The sequence below is a fragment of the Candida pseudojiufengensis genome, assembly GCF_024610245.1.
Source record: "Candida pseudojiufengensis strain CBS 10847 chromosome Unknown scaffold22, whole genome shotgun sequence".
In the NCBI taxonomy this organism is placed as follows: domain Eukaryota; kingdom Fungi; phylum Ascomycota; class Pichiomycetes; order Serinales; family Debaryomycetaceae; genus Lodderomyces; species Lodderomyces pseudojiufengensis.
This window is the reverse complement of record NW_026261545.1, coordinates 150,990-163,673: the sequence shown is the minus strand read 5'-3', so window position 1 is coordinate 163,673 and position 12,684 is coordinate 150,990. Positions and strand designations below refer to the sequence as shown.

Sequence of the window (12,684 nt, the reverse complement as noted above, 5' to 3'; positions counted from 1 at the left end):
AAAGTTGGATTTGAAGGATAATTAACTATTACTGAATCTTGACCACCAAATGTAGCTGTAGCAGTTGAAGTAAAAATAGTTGATCCTGAATAATACTGAGTTTTAGTTAAAGTTGGATTTGAAGGATAATTAACTATTACTGAATCTTGACCACCAAATGTAGCTGTAGCAGTTGAAGTAAAAATAGTTGATCCTGAATAATACTGAGTTTTAGTTAAAGTTGGATTTGAAGGATAGTTAACTATAACAGAATCTTGACCACCAAATGTAGCTGTAGCAGTTGAAGTAAAAACAGTAGATCCTGAATAATATTGAGTCTTGGTTGTAGTTGGATTTGATGGATAATTAACAATTACTGAATCTTGACCACCAAATGTAGCTGTAGCAGTTGATGTGAAAATTGTAGATCCTGAGTAATATTGAGTTTTAGTTAAAATTGAATTTGATGGGTAATTAACTATAACTGAATCAGTTCCTCCAATTGTAGCTGTAATAGTTGATGTTAAAGTAGTAGATCCTGAATAATATTGAGTTTTTGTTGAAGTAGGATTTACAGGAAAATTGACAATCACTGAATCTACACTTCCTGGTCCATTTTTTTGAGTGGTTGTAGTCAACAGGGATCCGGTATAAATAGTAGTAGTTCTAGTTGGATTGGAAGGATAAGCTATTACGATTGTGTCTGAACTTCCTGCCAGTAATTTTGTAGTGGAAAATGAAGTTGAAACTCCTGTCCAAAAAATGGAGCTTGTAACCGTTGGATTATTAGGATATTGAATGACCAATGAATCTGTTTTACCTGGACCATTTGTAGCAGTACTTGTTGAAGTATAAGAATTTGACCAATATGATGAAACTGTGGTTGTTGGATTAACAGGATAATAAATGAAAACAGTATCTAAAGTTCCACTTGGATTAATAAAAGTGGAAGTGGATTTTGTATTTCCTGAATAAAATAATGACAGTGTAGTTGTTAAATGATATGGATTATCTATAAAATAAGTTGCTGTGCCACCTGGACTGTTAGTGACTGTGCTATAGGATGTTGACAAGCCTACGTGAGATTTTGTGACTGTAACAGTGGGAACTGGAGCAATAACTTGAATTGTTTGAGTTTTATCAACGGTGGGATTGAATGGAAGCGTAGTAATCAGTGTTGGAGCTGTACCTGTAACAGTTTTGGTTGTAACTACCACAACATGACCATCAGCAAAAGCTAAAGATTGATTATACTTGTAAAATGATTGTGGTTTTGAGTCATCCCAATAGATTGAGCTTCCAGTACAATATACTTGAGATATTAAATCAAATGTGACATCCTGGCCATTAACAGCGTTATAAAAGCTATCAATGAAAGGTTTATAGCCAGCCGGAACGTCTTTAAATGAAAAAGTAACTAAAGTAGGAGTACACAGTTGTGTTGTCATATATTTGGTGGTGAAATCTCTTGGAAAATACCAATCATTCATAGTATTTGAAAAACCAAAATGCCAATTTGAACAATCAAATGTTTGAGCTCCTTTAGCTGAAAGACCAAGCGTACCACTTGAATAACCTTTTGGACAACTGTGAGGAAGTGCATAAATCTGTTGTTTATTTAATGTAGGTATTATTCTAACAGCATCATAACCAAGAGTTGTACTTGTAACATCTGGAATATCAAAATTTACCACAATTGATAATTGATTTGGCCCATCTCTGAAGGTAACTGTATTTTGACCTGCTCCATCGAAACAAGAAGCATCTTCCATGTCAACCAGATTCCCAGATCCTCCCACATTGAAAGTTAATGGAATAGTTAATGACCCATAAGCTTTATTGGTTGATAATGCTGGTTTCACTGTACAATCAAGTGTTGAATAAGCTACAATAAGTTCACCTGGTCTAAGTTGACATGTTGCATATGAAACTCCTTGAGCGGTTAAATCTACAGACGTCTGATCGGTAATGAATTTAAAAACACAAGGCATCATTAATTGAAATGTATCACCAGCAGACAACCTGGTTCCATCTAACGTCCAATCTAAAGTCGCTTGCCATGTTGGGTTGTTTGGGGCAGCATGAGTATAACCTACTGTTGGGGTATATGTAAGTGAATTAAAATTAGTGAATATACCTGAAACTTGAGCCCCAAAAACATGTTGAAAAATTACTGTGATAAATAATATTAACACTTTTAAGAACATTTGAAATGAAGTTTAATTATCTTTTGATAATGATGATAATGATTATGATGATGATGATGATAATGATAAAAATATTGATGAAAATGAATTGAATGTTAATGAAATAAAATTGATTTAAAGCGGTAGCTTTTTAAGTTGAAAGATGATAATCAATCATATATATAATTATATCTAAGACTCTTCATTATGTATTAAATTGACTGCCATGGTGAAGAAATGATCAAAGATTAGTATAATACTTAAACGCCTGTTCTAATATTATACCCTTATTATCAATTGTCTTTTAAAACATGTAGTTCGGTAAAAAAATTTATTTAAAAAATTCATTTCAATGTCCTAGTAACTAAAGTTATCCTTCTTTTGTGTTTATTGATGTAATGTAGCATATCTTATTCGTTTGAGAAAAAACTTGATCACCCTTTCTTTGATGTATGAATATTAAAATTAATCAGATTTTTTTTTTAATAAAAATTTATTTGTAAAACAAATTAAATTGTTCTTTAATGACACAAACACAACATTCTATATAGTATAATAAATTTGAGAAAAAACCCTTGAAAAAATTCTAATTTACTAAAAAATCAATTTAAAAAAACTTTATATTTTACAAATCTAATTTAGTAAAGAATTATCATCAATATTAATATCATTGTGAAACTGATTATAAGTCTATACGTGCTTTTGCTCAGAGACTCGAAGTAGAATGACTTTTGTTAATTAAGTACTAAGATTTGAAAAATTTGCTACATATGTTCAAAGTTTATATTTGCCCAAATTAATTGAATAGAACATATTATGAATTACTAAATTTTTAAATCTAAGTCTTCCTATATGAATCATTAAAAGAAATTTTTAGATGTAAGCTATAGATTGATGTATGATTCTTATTGTTAAATTTCCTTTGTTAATCATCATCATCAGGATATGTTAATATATATTTCCATTATTGTGTAAGTTTTAACAATTGCCTTATTGTTTTGAAATGTAATTTGAATTAAAAGATATATCGATGATAGCTTTTAATATTGTTATTTATCTTTTCAATATGTGAATCTTATTGAAAATTAATTGCATCATAAGGTAATCTAACAATTATAGCAAAATCGGAATCATTTTATCTCAATTGTGAAGATTTTTTCTCTATAAACAATCTTTTAATTCTTTCTTTCCCTTTCATTAAAATTTATAGATTACCGGAAAAATAATACAATCTAAACCAATTAGACCTATAGGGTTATTTCTTACTTATCAAGGTATTATTTTTTACTGTATAGTCCAATTTTTTCAGCTTAGGTTAATTGAAATCTTATTATTATGTCAGTCCTAAGTATATTTTTATTGAGCCATTCGTATCTTGACTAGTATATATCTAACACAAAGCAAATCCTATATGGTCTTATGCATAATGTTCAATTAAATAGAAAGACTTTAGTCCATCAGTTTCGTTTTAATATTCTATTTTCAGTAAAAATAATTTATAGAGAATATTCCTACTAATCTTAGGATTAATCAGCAACTCATAACGATTTGGGATGGAAATACGAATCAATTACATGCGTTATGGTATTTGAAGGCGTCCAAATTTCAGATGAAGAAATAAATCAATAAATACGATCTTACATATACTCTCACTTGAAATGATTTCACAAGTTAAAGGCGTCTATGAGGAAAAATGAAATTCATTTTGTTATTAGATGAACACATTCAAAATTTGTTAAACTCTAAGTCCAACTGTATTCGAGTAAGCAGTATAGAACTTTTGATTCGGCTCATCGATATTCTATCCTTTTTTTTTTCCCCTTCATAGTCAATCGAAGTTTTTGTAAATCCTTCTATTGTTGAGAATTGTAAATCTTTAATAGTATTAGCCTAAACTTAAAAATGTACGAAATTACGAGATCGAAAGTTAATTTAAGATCGATGATTTACTAATGAGATTCGGAACAACAAAACATGATGATCAAAGTCTAAAAAACAAATTGTTTTCTTCCGTAGAATTACCACATACAAATTATACTACTATGGCTAATCTAAATTAAATGAACAATAAACCCTTTCAATTTCAGTTCATGAAAGCAATTAAAAAAAGAAAAGAATCTCTACTCATAAGATCATCTGATGTATGAATCGTGTATTTATCTCAAATTTATTTATGTAGAAAGTTTTAAATTTTGCCCGTAAGCTGAAGATATTAAAACCAAAAACAGATTATTTTTATTATCAACTAACATAAAGTTGATGATTTTGTAATAAAGGGTTGATCGTAAAATATAGACTCTACTAACCTTGTAAATCATTTTTTAACTAGTGAAAAAGATTCACTTTTTAAGCCATTAAATTGAAAATCATTTCAAATTGTCACAAAATAAATAAGTCAAATTATTCAATGAAAAAGTTTACAATAAATGTGAAATTGCCATATTCAATAAATATGAAGATTCATTCTGATGTAGTAATTTTATATTTCAGTTTTACCATGTAAATAAAATATCATAATAAAAATTTTACAAAGGAGGTGTATCTTTGAATTGAAATCATTTAAAAAACATGTATAGAATTAGTAGCAAAAATAATTTTAATAATGATATGAATATGTAATGGACTTCCGATTGTAAATTACTTATGTTTCGGATAATTAAATTTTTCAATTTCTAAATACAAATTCAAATTCGATATATAGCCTATCATGAAGAATACCATGAGTTTAGGAATTAAGTAGAGATGTACTTAAATAAAGTTTAAAAAAAAACTAAGAGATCGGAACCATTGAACATAACCTGTGAGCTTAAACCAGTTAATTTAGTGAATATATTACTTGGAATAATATTGATAATCAAAACAAGAACTAAATAAAAATGTTATAAAACATGTCTCATTGCTAATAGAAATTTGATTTAAATACATTTATTATCTTAACTTCTGATTTATACGGGTACAGAATCAAGAATAAAAAACACCGTCTACGGGGACTTGGTAGTAAATATGATTACTCTTTTTCAAGATGAATTCCTTATATGAACTAAAAAGATTAGGGGACAGATGGGTTATGATATTCTGTAGACTTCATCCTTCCATTTCGGTTATGAGTTTTGAAAAGTTTAATCTTTCTATTTTCCGAAAGTTTGTGGGTCTTTTTAAGTAAAATAATAATTTTCTTTAAGATTCGTAAACCGGGAAGGAGCAAAACAGTCAATTCATGTATTAATTGAGGTTTCATTAATTAAAATTGGTCACTGAAATTGGGTTTACTTGATTGAAATAAAAGACATCTAGGTAATGTTTTGAAAAATTACGAATCGAATGATTCACATTTACTGAACTATTGATTTATTAACAACTGTACATTTAACAAGAAGCAAGAAAAGTGCAAAATCTTAATTTCAACAACCCATAACAGATTTACACCACTCGCCGTTGGAAAGTCTAATCAATTTACTAAATTATATTTTTCCGTATTTCGTTTACAAAGTTAAAGGTTTTTTCAAAATAGAATTAATTCATTAGGCATCATCGAACCAAATGAAATTTCCTATTTTGTAGTATTTGATATTAGAATTTCAAATATTTAGAAAGAACAATTATGGCAATTTCAATTTAAGAAATCACAATACATATTCTGAATTTCTTTGAACGCCAACAAGTGATATAAATATTTTATCTGTAATACTCTTTTCCATTCGACAGTACCAACAAACTGTTGAAAACTACACAGTTGAACATCCACTCGAAACACAATTAGGCTAAAACCTGGCAACGGCAAATCAACTATGAGATAAGACCTCTTTTCAATCGTAGAGAAATTAATTCGTAATACTTTTTAAAAAGTACAAAGTAAAACTTCGAGTTGAATAAGTTTCCGAAAATTATCCTAAATTGGTAATCAAAAAGTATCTAAAAATTAATCTAAACTAAAAAACTTAATCTATTTTTCCATTTTTACGACTGACCCTATAAAATCTAAAAAAATTTAAATTTTTAATTGTTTATCTAAAAATGTATTGTTAAATTTAAAGTTTCGTATTTTTTAGATAAAAGAAAACGCCCTGTTCAAACAAAAAAGAATAAAAAAAACATTCGATTGACACAAAATTGTTTCGTAAATTATATAATACTCGTAAATTAATTTTTCTTGCATGGGGCGGTATTTGAATTTTATCTTATTATCATTTTATTCCATTGGAATCGGATAAATGCATGATTATTCAAATCTTGGTAATACTTGGATTGTGGAAAACATTTATATTTGCAACCACGTAATGAAAAAAACCACAGCTTCTTGATAAACGGATATTATTGAAATTTGAATGGTAGAATTTTATTAACATTACAGATTTCATGAGATCATTATGTAGGAGGATCAAAATATAATGATGAAATTCCCATGCACTTTAACTGGTCATTCAATGAAGATGAAATGATAATGAAATGATGATGAAATTTCATTTACGCTGAACAAGAACTCAACAAAGATAGTCAAATTAATCATATAACATATTATATAAAATTTTCTCCTAATTTCTTTGGGAACTTCAAAACATAATAATATCTATAAATTTTTATTATAGCTCAATAATCTCGGATTAAAAATTTTCCATTTTTTTGTTTTACCCCAGATTTAATGATTTGTTATCGCATTTTTGGCTTTTTATTAACTTAAAAAAGTGAATTACGAAAAATTGTAATTTTGTTGTAATCAATGTAAAATTCTAAAATATTGAAATAAAAACATCATAGATGATAAAATTCATTATGAACTTAGATTTCGTTCCTTTCCAGAAAAGATGAGAGAACTAAATGAGTATCGATTTTTAAGTCTTAATAAATGAGTATGAAGTATAAAACCTAATTCAGAGTTCGTCTCAGCGAAATATGGATGACTTTTTCGTTAAATTATTGAAATAGTAACAAAATTTCAGCAGTCAAAAATAATGGTCAAACCTAACATTCCCGATTTCACAAGTCTCAGGACAAACATGAAGTGGATAAAGTAAATGATGAATGAGGTCAATCTGATTGGAAAGCTTTTGTGAGATAGATGACTGTACAAATACGGTCAATTTAAGGATGAGAAATCCTTATATCATCATTATCTCATTCTCATCAGCTGCAAATTATATTGAATTATTTCTAAATATATGGTGATACTACAATCGAATTTTTTGTTAACCTATTAACGAAGGAAATAATTAGTATAATTTGATGATGTTACTTATTAGCTTTATGGTTTATATACGTTATATAGGTCATATAAATTAGACATTTTAGAACTTTATAGCAATTTCACAAAAAAATCAATTCTTTGCTTTACTGAATTTTGAACCAGTCAAAATTAAATCTTTTGAATTAAAAAGTTTCATTTTTAAGTTTGTACTCAAATAAAACATGAAAAATACAGATAAATGAGTTCTATCTGTCACGTACCCTAATAGTAATATTAAATGGAGTATCTAATGTGGCATATGAGAACATTAATAAAAATATGTCTTTATCAAGGGCTGTTCTAGCTGCTCTAAATCTTTCAATCATTTCAACTGAATCATTGTGACTTTCAATGATTTCTCTTAATTGTAATAACTCAGCTTCAGAAAGTCTTGGTAAAGCATCAATTTCTTCCGTCTTATTGCTCCAAGCTTCTATGATACTCTGGACGGGAGCTTTTGTCAAGTTAGATTTTCTAGCATCAACGGCTGCTGCATAAGTAGACCCTGATCTGGCTAAAAAATGTAGATATAAAACTTCTTGATTTGCTCGATATTTAAGTACCGCATCTGGGACGACACCAGGATTTTCAACACACCATTGATGGAATTCATTAAGGCTGAGGTTTTCTAATCCTTCTTGATTTGAGTTTGTATTCATTGATTGCGTGTTTCAAATGATGTGTAATCAAATATTAATAACATGTAATACAAAATATTACGCGTTATAAAAATTTGATGTAAATAATGATAACCACTAAAGTTAAAAAAAAAATAAAAAAAATATTATACAAAGGCAAATTATTTGTTACATATATTCAATTTATTCAATTCAATAGTTACACATGATGAGTGGTCAATATCCATTACAAGATGTCACCAATCATGCAACAATCTGAACAATAAACGAAATATAGGTTGGAAGTTAAATTCCTATGTTGTTCCTGCCCCGCTAACGTTTCATCCACATTATCTAAATCATCAATATCAGTAACAATTTTCACACCAACCGATTCAACCACTATATTAACAACCACTAACCAACAACAATATCAAAGTTGAAATCAACAACAATCCCCACAACCAATTCAACGAAAACCAATTCAACAACCTCAATATCAACAACCTCAATATCAACAACCGCAATATCAACAACCCCGATTTTAACAACCTCAATATCAACCAAATTCGGTTTTTTTGGCCCAACAAACAAGTTCAGCTCCGTATTTTTTCAATTCTCCACATCCAATGAATTATCAATGATTTAACGAAATCCAAAATACTCAATCTTTGTATAATTTTGAGATGGATAATGAGAAAGATATGGAAAAGCAAACATACGCTGATTTCTCATTAAAACTTCCATCAAATGGAGAATCTTCATTTGAAGATGATGCGGCTGTTGATATTGCGATTGTTGATGGTGTTGATGATGATGATGATGATTATTTTGATGGTGATGATGATGATTATGATGGTGAAGAAGAAGATGATGATAATGAAGATGATGATAATGAAATTAGTGATAATGATAATTATGATAAAGATAATGATAATGATGATAATGATAGTAATGGCAATAATAACGATGGCAATGATGATGATGACGATGATGATTTATTTACGAGATCGAAGGGGAAAGACAGAGTTAAAACTAGAGATTTATCAATAATCATCTGTTAAAGCCGAACTCAGGTTAAAACAATCCAAATTAAAGAAAGATAAAACCTAGGGCCAAATTCTCAATCAACTTTAAGTGGTCTTGGACAATTAGATTTTTTGTCAGATACTAAAAGTGATGAAGAAGCTAATGATCATGATGTTAATTGAAACGATGTTAATAATGGTAATGATGATGAGTTTAAAAATGATGCAATGATAACTTTGTTCGTACGGTTTGATACAGAATGGTTCTTTGGACGGATATCGGAATTGAATTCAGGACGTTTCTTCTCGTTCCTGTTTAAGATGTTGAGCGGTGTTGATCAAATTTTCATGGGTTTTTTCCTATTATTTACGTATTCTTGAGGTAACGAATAAGTTAGATTAGATGTAACGAGTTAACTTGCATTTACAAATTTCATCTGCCTTTTGTTGTTCTCTAATAAGGTTAAAATATATGCAATATTTCGTTGAAGGGAGTATGTGCATATTCGATGTTAGTCGACTAATTAAGTAATGGAATATCTGGTCAGTGACTTTTCTATCTCACTTGTTTGCTTGTCTCTAGAATTAGTCCTACTTGGTAATTATTCTAAATTCTTATTAAAAAGTTGTGAATGTTAAAAAAAGTTGCCAAAATGTTATCAAGAACTAATTTATTTCAATCTATTGAGTTATACGTTTATCCTTCAGAATAATTCTATTTATCAGCAATTGTTAAATTTGTTTTTAGCTAACACAGGACAGTCCAATAAAAGATGGTGAGTCAAAATTCAAGTACTCACTGTGATTTTCAAATCCATTTACACAATTATCTGAAACCTACAAATAGTATCTCATCGTATTAGAGATGGTAACAAATATCAATAAGTATAACAAATCTATTATATATTAATATTGTATGAAGTTGAACTCATTGAAGAAAATACAAGGAACTAAATAAAAATTATAAAGATGTAGCAAATATTGTATAAATGACATTCTTTTGAAATTAAAACACTAAAACTCTTAGGCGCTTGTGAACTATTATACCGAAATCTGAAGATAAAATTGTAGAAAATTTAATTTAAAAAATGCAATGACGTGTTGAAAATTAATATTGATTGAATATGAAAGTCGAAAATGAAAATATCTTACTTCATTTGAAGTTATAATTAAAACAAAATTGAGGATAATGCAAACAACACTACTAATAATGTGGAAGTAGTTGATTTTGAACTTGATCCTTCATATGTCGTTACACTTGGAGATCCTTGATTTGAAGCATCGGTTGATTGTGAGTTTGATGACGCAGTTGCTTGAGCTAAAGTTGTAAGTTGAGCTTCTATTGACGTAGATTGTGCATTTTGATTTGATCCATTATTGCCTTTAGTTGCTGAATTGCCGTTGTTGGGCGGTTCGACATTACCTGATGACCCATTGCCGTCACCATTAGTTTCTCCATTGTTACCTGATGACCCATTGCCTTCACCATTAGTTTCTCCATTGTTACCTGATGAGCCATTACCTGATGACCCATTGCCGTCACCATTAGTTTCTCCATTGTTACCTGATGACCCATTGCCTTCTCCATTAGTTTCTCCATTGTTACCTGATGAGCCATTACCTTCTCCATTAGTTTCTCCATTGTTACCAGATGACCCATTACCTTCTCCATTAGTTTCTCCATTGTTACCTGATGACCCATTGCCTGATCCATTTCCATTACCACCTTCATTTCCATTACCACCTTCATTTCCATTACCACCTTCATTTCCATTACCACCTTCATTTCCATTACCACCTTCATTTCCATTACCACCTTCATTTCCATTACCACCTTCATTTCCATTACCACCAGTTGGTTGAGTATATTCCGTAATTGTTGAAGTTCCGACATTTCCACCGTTTCCACCATTTCCATTTTCTGAAGAGCTTGAGCTTGAGCTTGAAGATGATGGTAAGTTTGAACCTTTTGGTTCTCCTGTTGGTTCTCCTGAAATTGATGGACCAGTTTGTGTTTCAGTAGCTGCTGATGATTTTCCGGTAGCTGCTGATGTACTAGTAGATGATTGTGCTCCAGTAGCTGATGGTGATTGAGTTGGACTAGATGATTCTGATTTACCAGTAGCAGATGATTTGCCAGTGGCAGATGATAATCCGGATGGACCAGTAGCGAATGATGATAAAATTATCGATGGTGATGTTGATGAAATTATCGATGGTGATGTTGATGAAATTGTCGAAGATGATGATGTAATTATTAATGATGATGAGAATGATTTTGATGATGATGTTGATGATGATGATGTTGACGATGATAATGATGATGAATTTATTGATGGTGATGATGAGGATGAACTTTGTGTTGATGCAACCGAGGACGATGATGAGACAACTACTGGTATAGATGATTCAATTGATGAGCTGAATAATACTGACGAGGACGAAACTTCTGAATGATGTGATGCTAATGATAAGCTTGATGATGGCAGATTTGATGATGGTGGGTTTGATGATGATAAAACTTCTGATGAAAAATGTGTTTGAATTGAAGAGCTTGGTAATTGCAGCGATGAAATGATTGATGACAATGATGATGATGATGATATTGGTGTTACAAATGACACTGATGATAAAGAATGTTCTCCGGTTGATGATGCCAATGATGATTCAATTGATGATGATAATGATGATGATATTGGTGTTACGAATGATAATGATGATGATATTGGTGTTACGAATGATGATAATGATGATGAATATCCTCCGGTTGATGATGGTAATGACGATTCAATTGATGATGATGATGATGATATTGGTGTTACGAATGATGATGATAATGATGAATATCCTCCGGTTGATGATGGTAATGACGATTCAATTGATGATGATGATGATATTGGCGTTACGAATGATGATGATGATGAGGAATATCCTCCCGTTGATGATGCTAATGATGATTCAATTGATGATGATGATGATATTGGTGTTACAAATGAAATTGATGAAGAAGAATATCCTCCAGTTGATGATGATGATATTGGTGTTACAAATGAAATTGATGATGAAGAATATTCTCCGGTTGATGATGCTAATGATGATTCAATTGAAGAGGTGTCAACTCCGGGTGTTGTATATTCTTGTGATGAAGACGATAAAATAGACGAATTTTGATAAGGTGGACTCAAACTCGACAAAACAGATGGGCTATAACAATCGACGTCACCTCTTTTACATATAATTGGTCCTGAAGTAGATGGTTGTGGGAAAGTAGTGATTGTAGTTAATGAAGATTCTGATTGACTTACTATACCTGAATCCGTTTCAGTTAATCCATTTGAATTTGTAGTTGTCCATGTAGTAGTATATTCAGTTGTAAATGGTGGTGGGAATGTAGTAATTGTAGTTAAAGAAGATTCTGATTGACTCACTATACCTGAATCAGTTTCAGTTAATCCGTTTGAATTTGTAGTAGTCCAAGTAGTTGTATATTCAGTTGTAAATGGTGGTGGGAATGTAGTGATTGTAGTTAATGAAGATCCTGATTGACTTACTATACCTGAATCAGTTTCAGTTAATCCGTTTGAATTTGTAGTAGTCCAAGTAGTTGTATATTCAGTTGTAAATGGTGGTGGGAATGTAGTGATTGTAGTTAA

General features: G+C 30.2%; 4 protein-coding genes across 4 annotated transcripts in view; 1 reads left to right on the top strand and 3 right to left on the bottom strand. All coding sequences in view use genetic code 12, as the record gives it.

Moving 5' to 3' along the window:
- On the bottom strand, window positions 1–2,186 carry KGF55_005534 (uncharacterized protein; the record flags this gene model as incomplete). Its single annotated transcript, XM_051760557.1, has 1 exon — window positions 1–2,186. A coding segment is annotated over one exon (2,186 nt), but the record flags the coding sequence as incomplete, so codon positions are not given.
- Window positions 2,187–7,592: 5,406 nt separating this feature from the next.
- On the bottom strand, window positions 7,593–8,045 carry KGF55_005533 (uncharacterized protein; the record flags this gene model as incomplete). The annotated part of the gene is made up of 1 exon (XM_051760556.1): window positions 7,593–8,045. One exon carries the CDS (start codon window positions 8,043–8,045, stop codon window positions 7,593–7,595), a length of 453 nt encoding a protein of 150 aa, XP_051611823.1.
- Window positions 8,046–8,689: 644 nt separating this feature from the next.
- Window positions 8,690–9,067, top strand: KGF55_005532 (uncharacterized protein; the record flags this gene model as incomplete). The annotated part of the gene is made up of 1 exon (XM_051760555.1): window positions 8,690–9,067. The coding sequence occupies one exon, from the start codon at window positions 8,690–8,692 to the stop codon at window positions 9,065–9,067; it is 378 nt and encodes a 125-aa protein (XP_051611822.1).
- Window positions 9,068–10,200: 1,133 nt separating this feature from the next.
- The window catches only part of KGF55_005531 (uncharacterized protein), a gene marked incomplete at both ends in the record, with an annotated part of 4,515 nt that continues 2,031 nt past the window's right edge, over window positions 10,201–12,684 (bottom strand). The window contains one exon of the mRNA XM_051760554.1: window positions 10,201–12,684. This exon is cut by the window's right edge and continues 2,031 nt beyond it. Coding sequence (XP_051611821.1) covers window positions 10,201–12,684 — 2,484 coding nt within the window.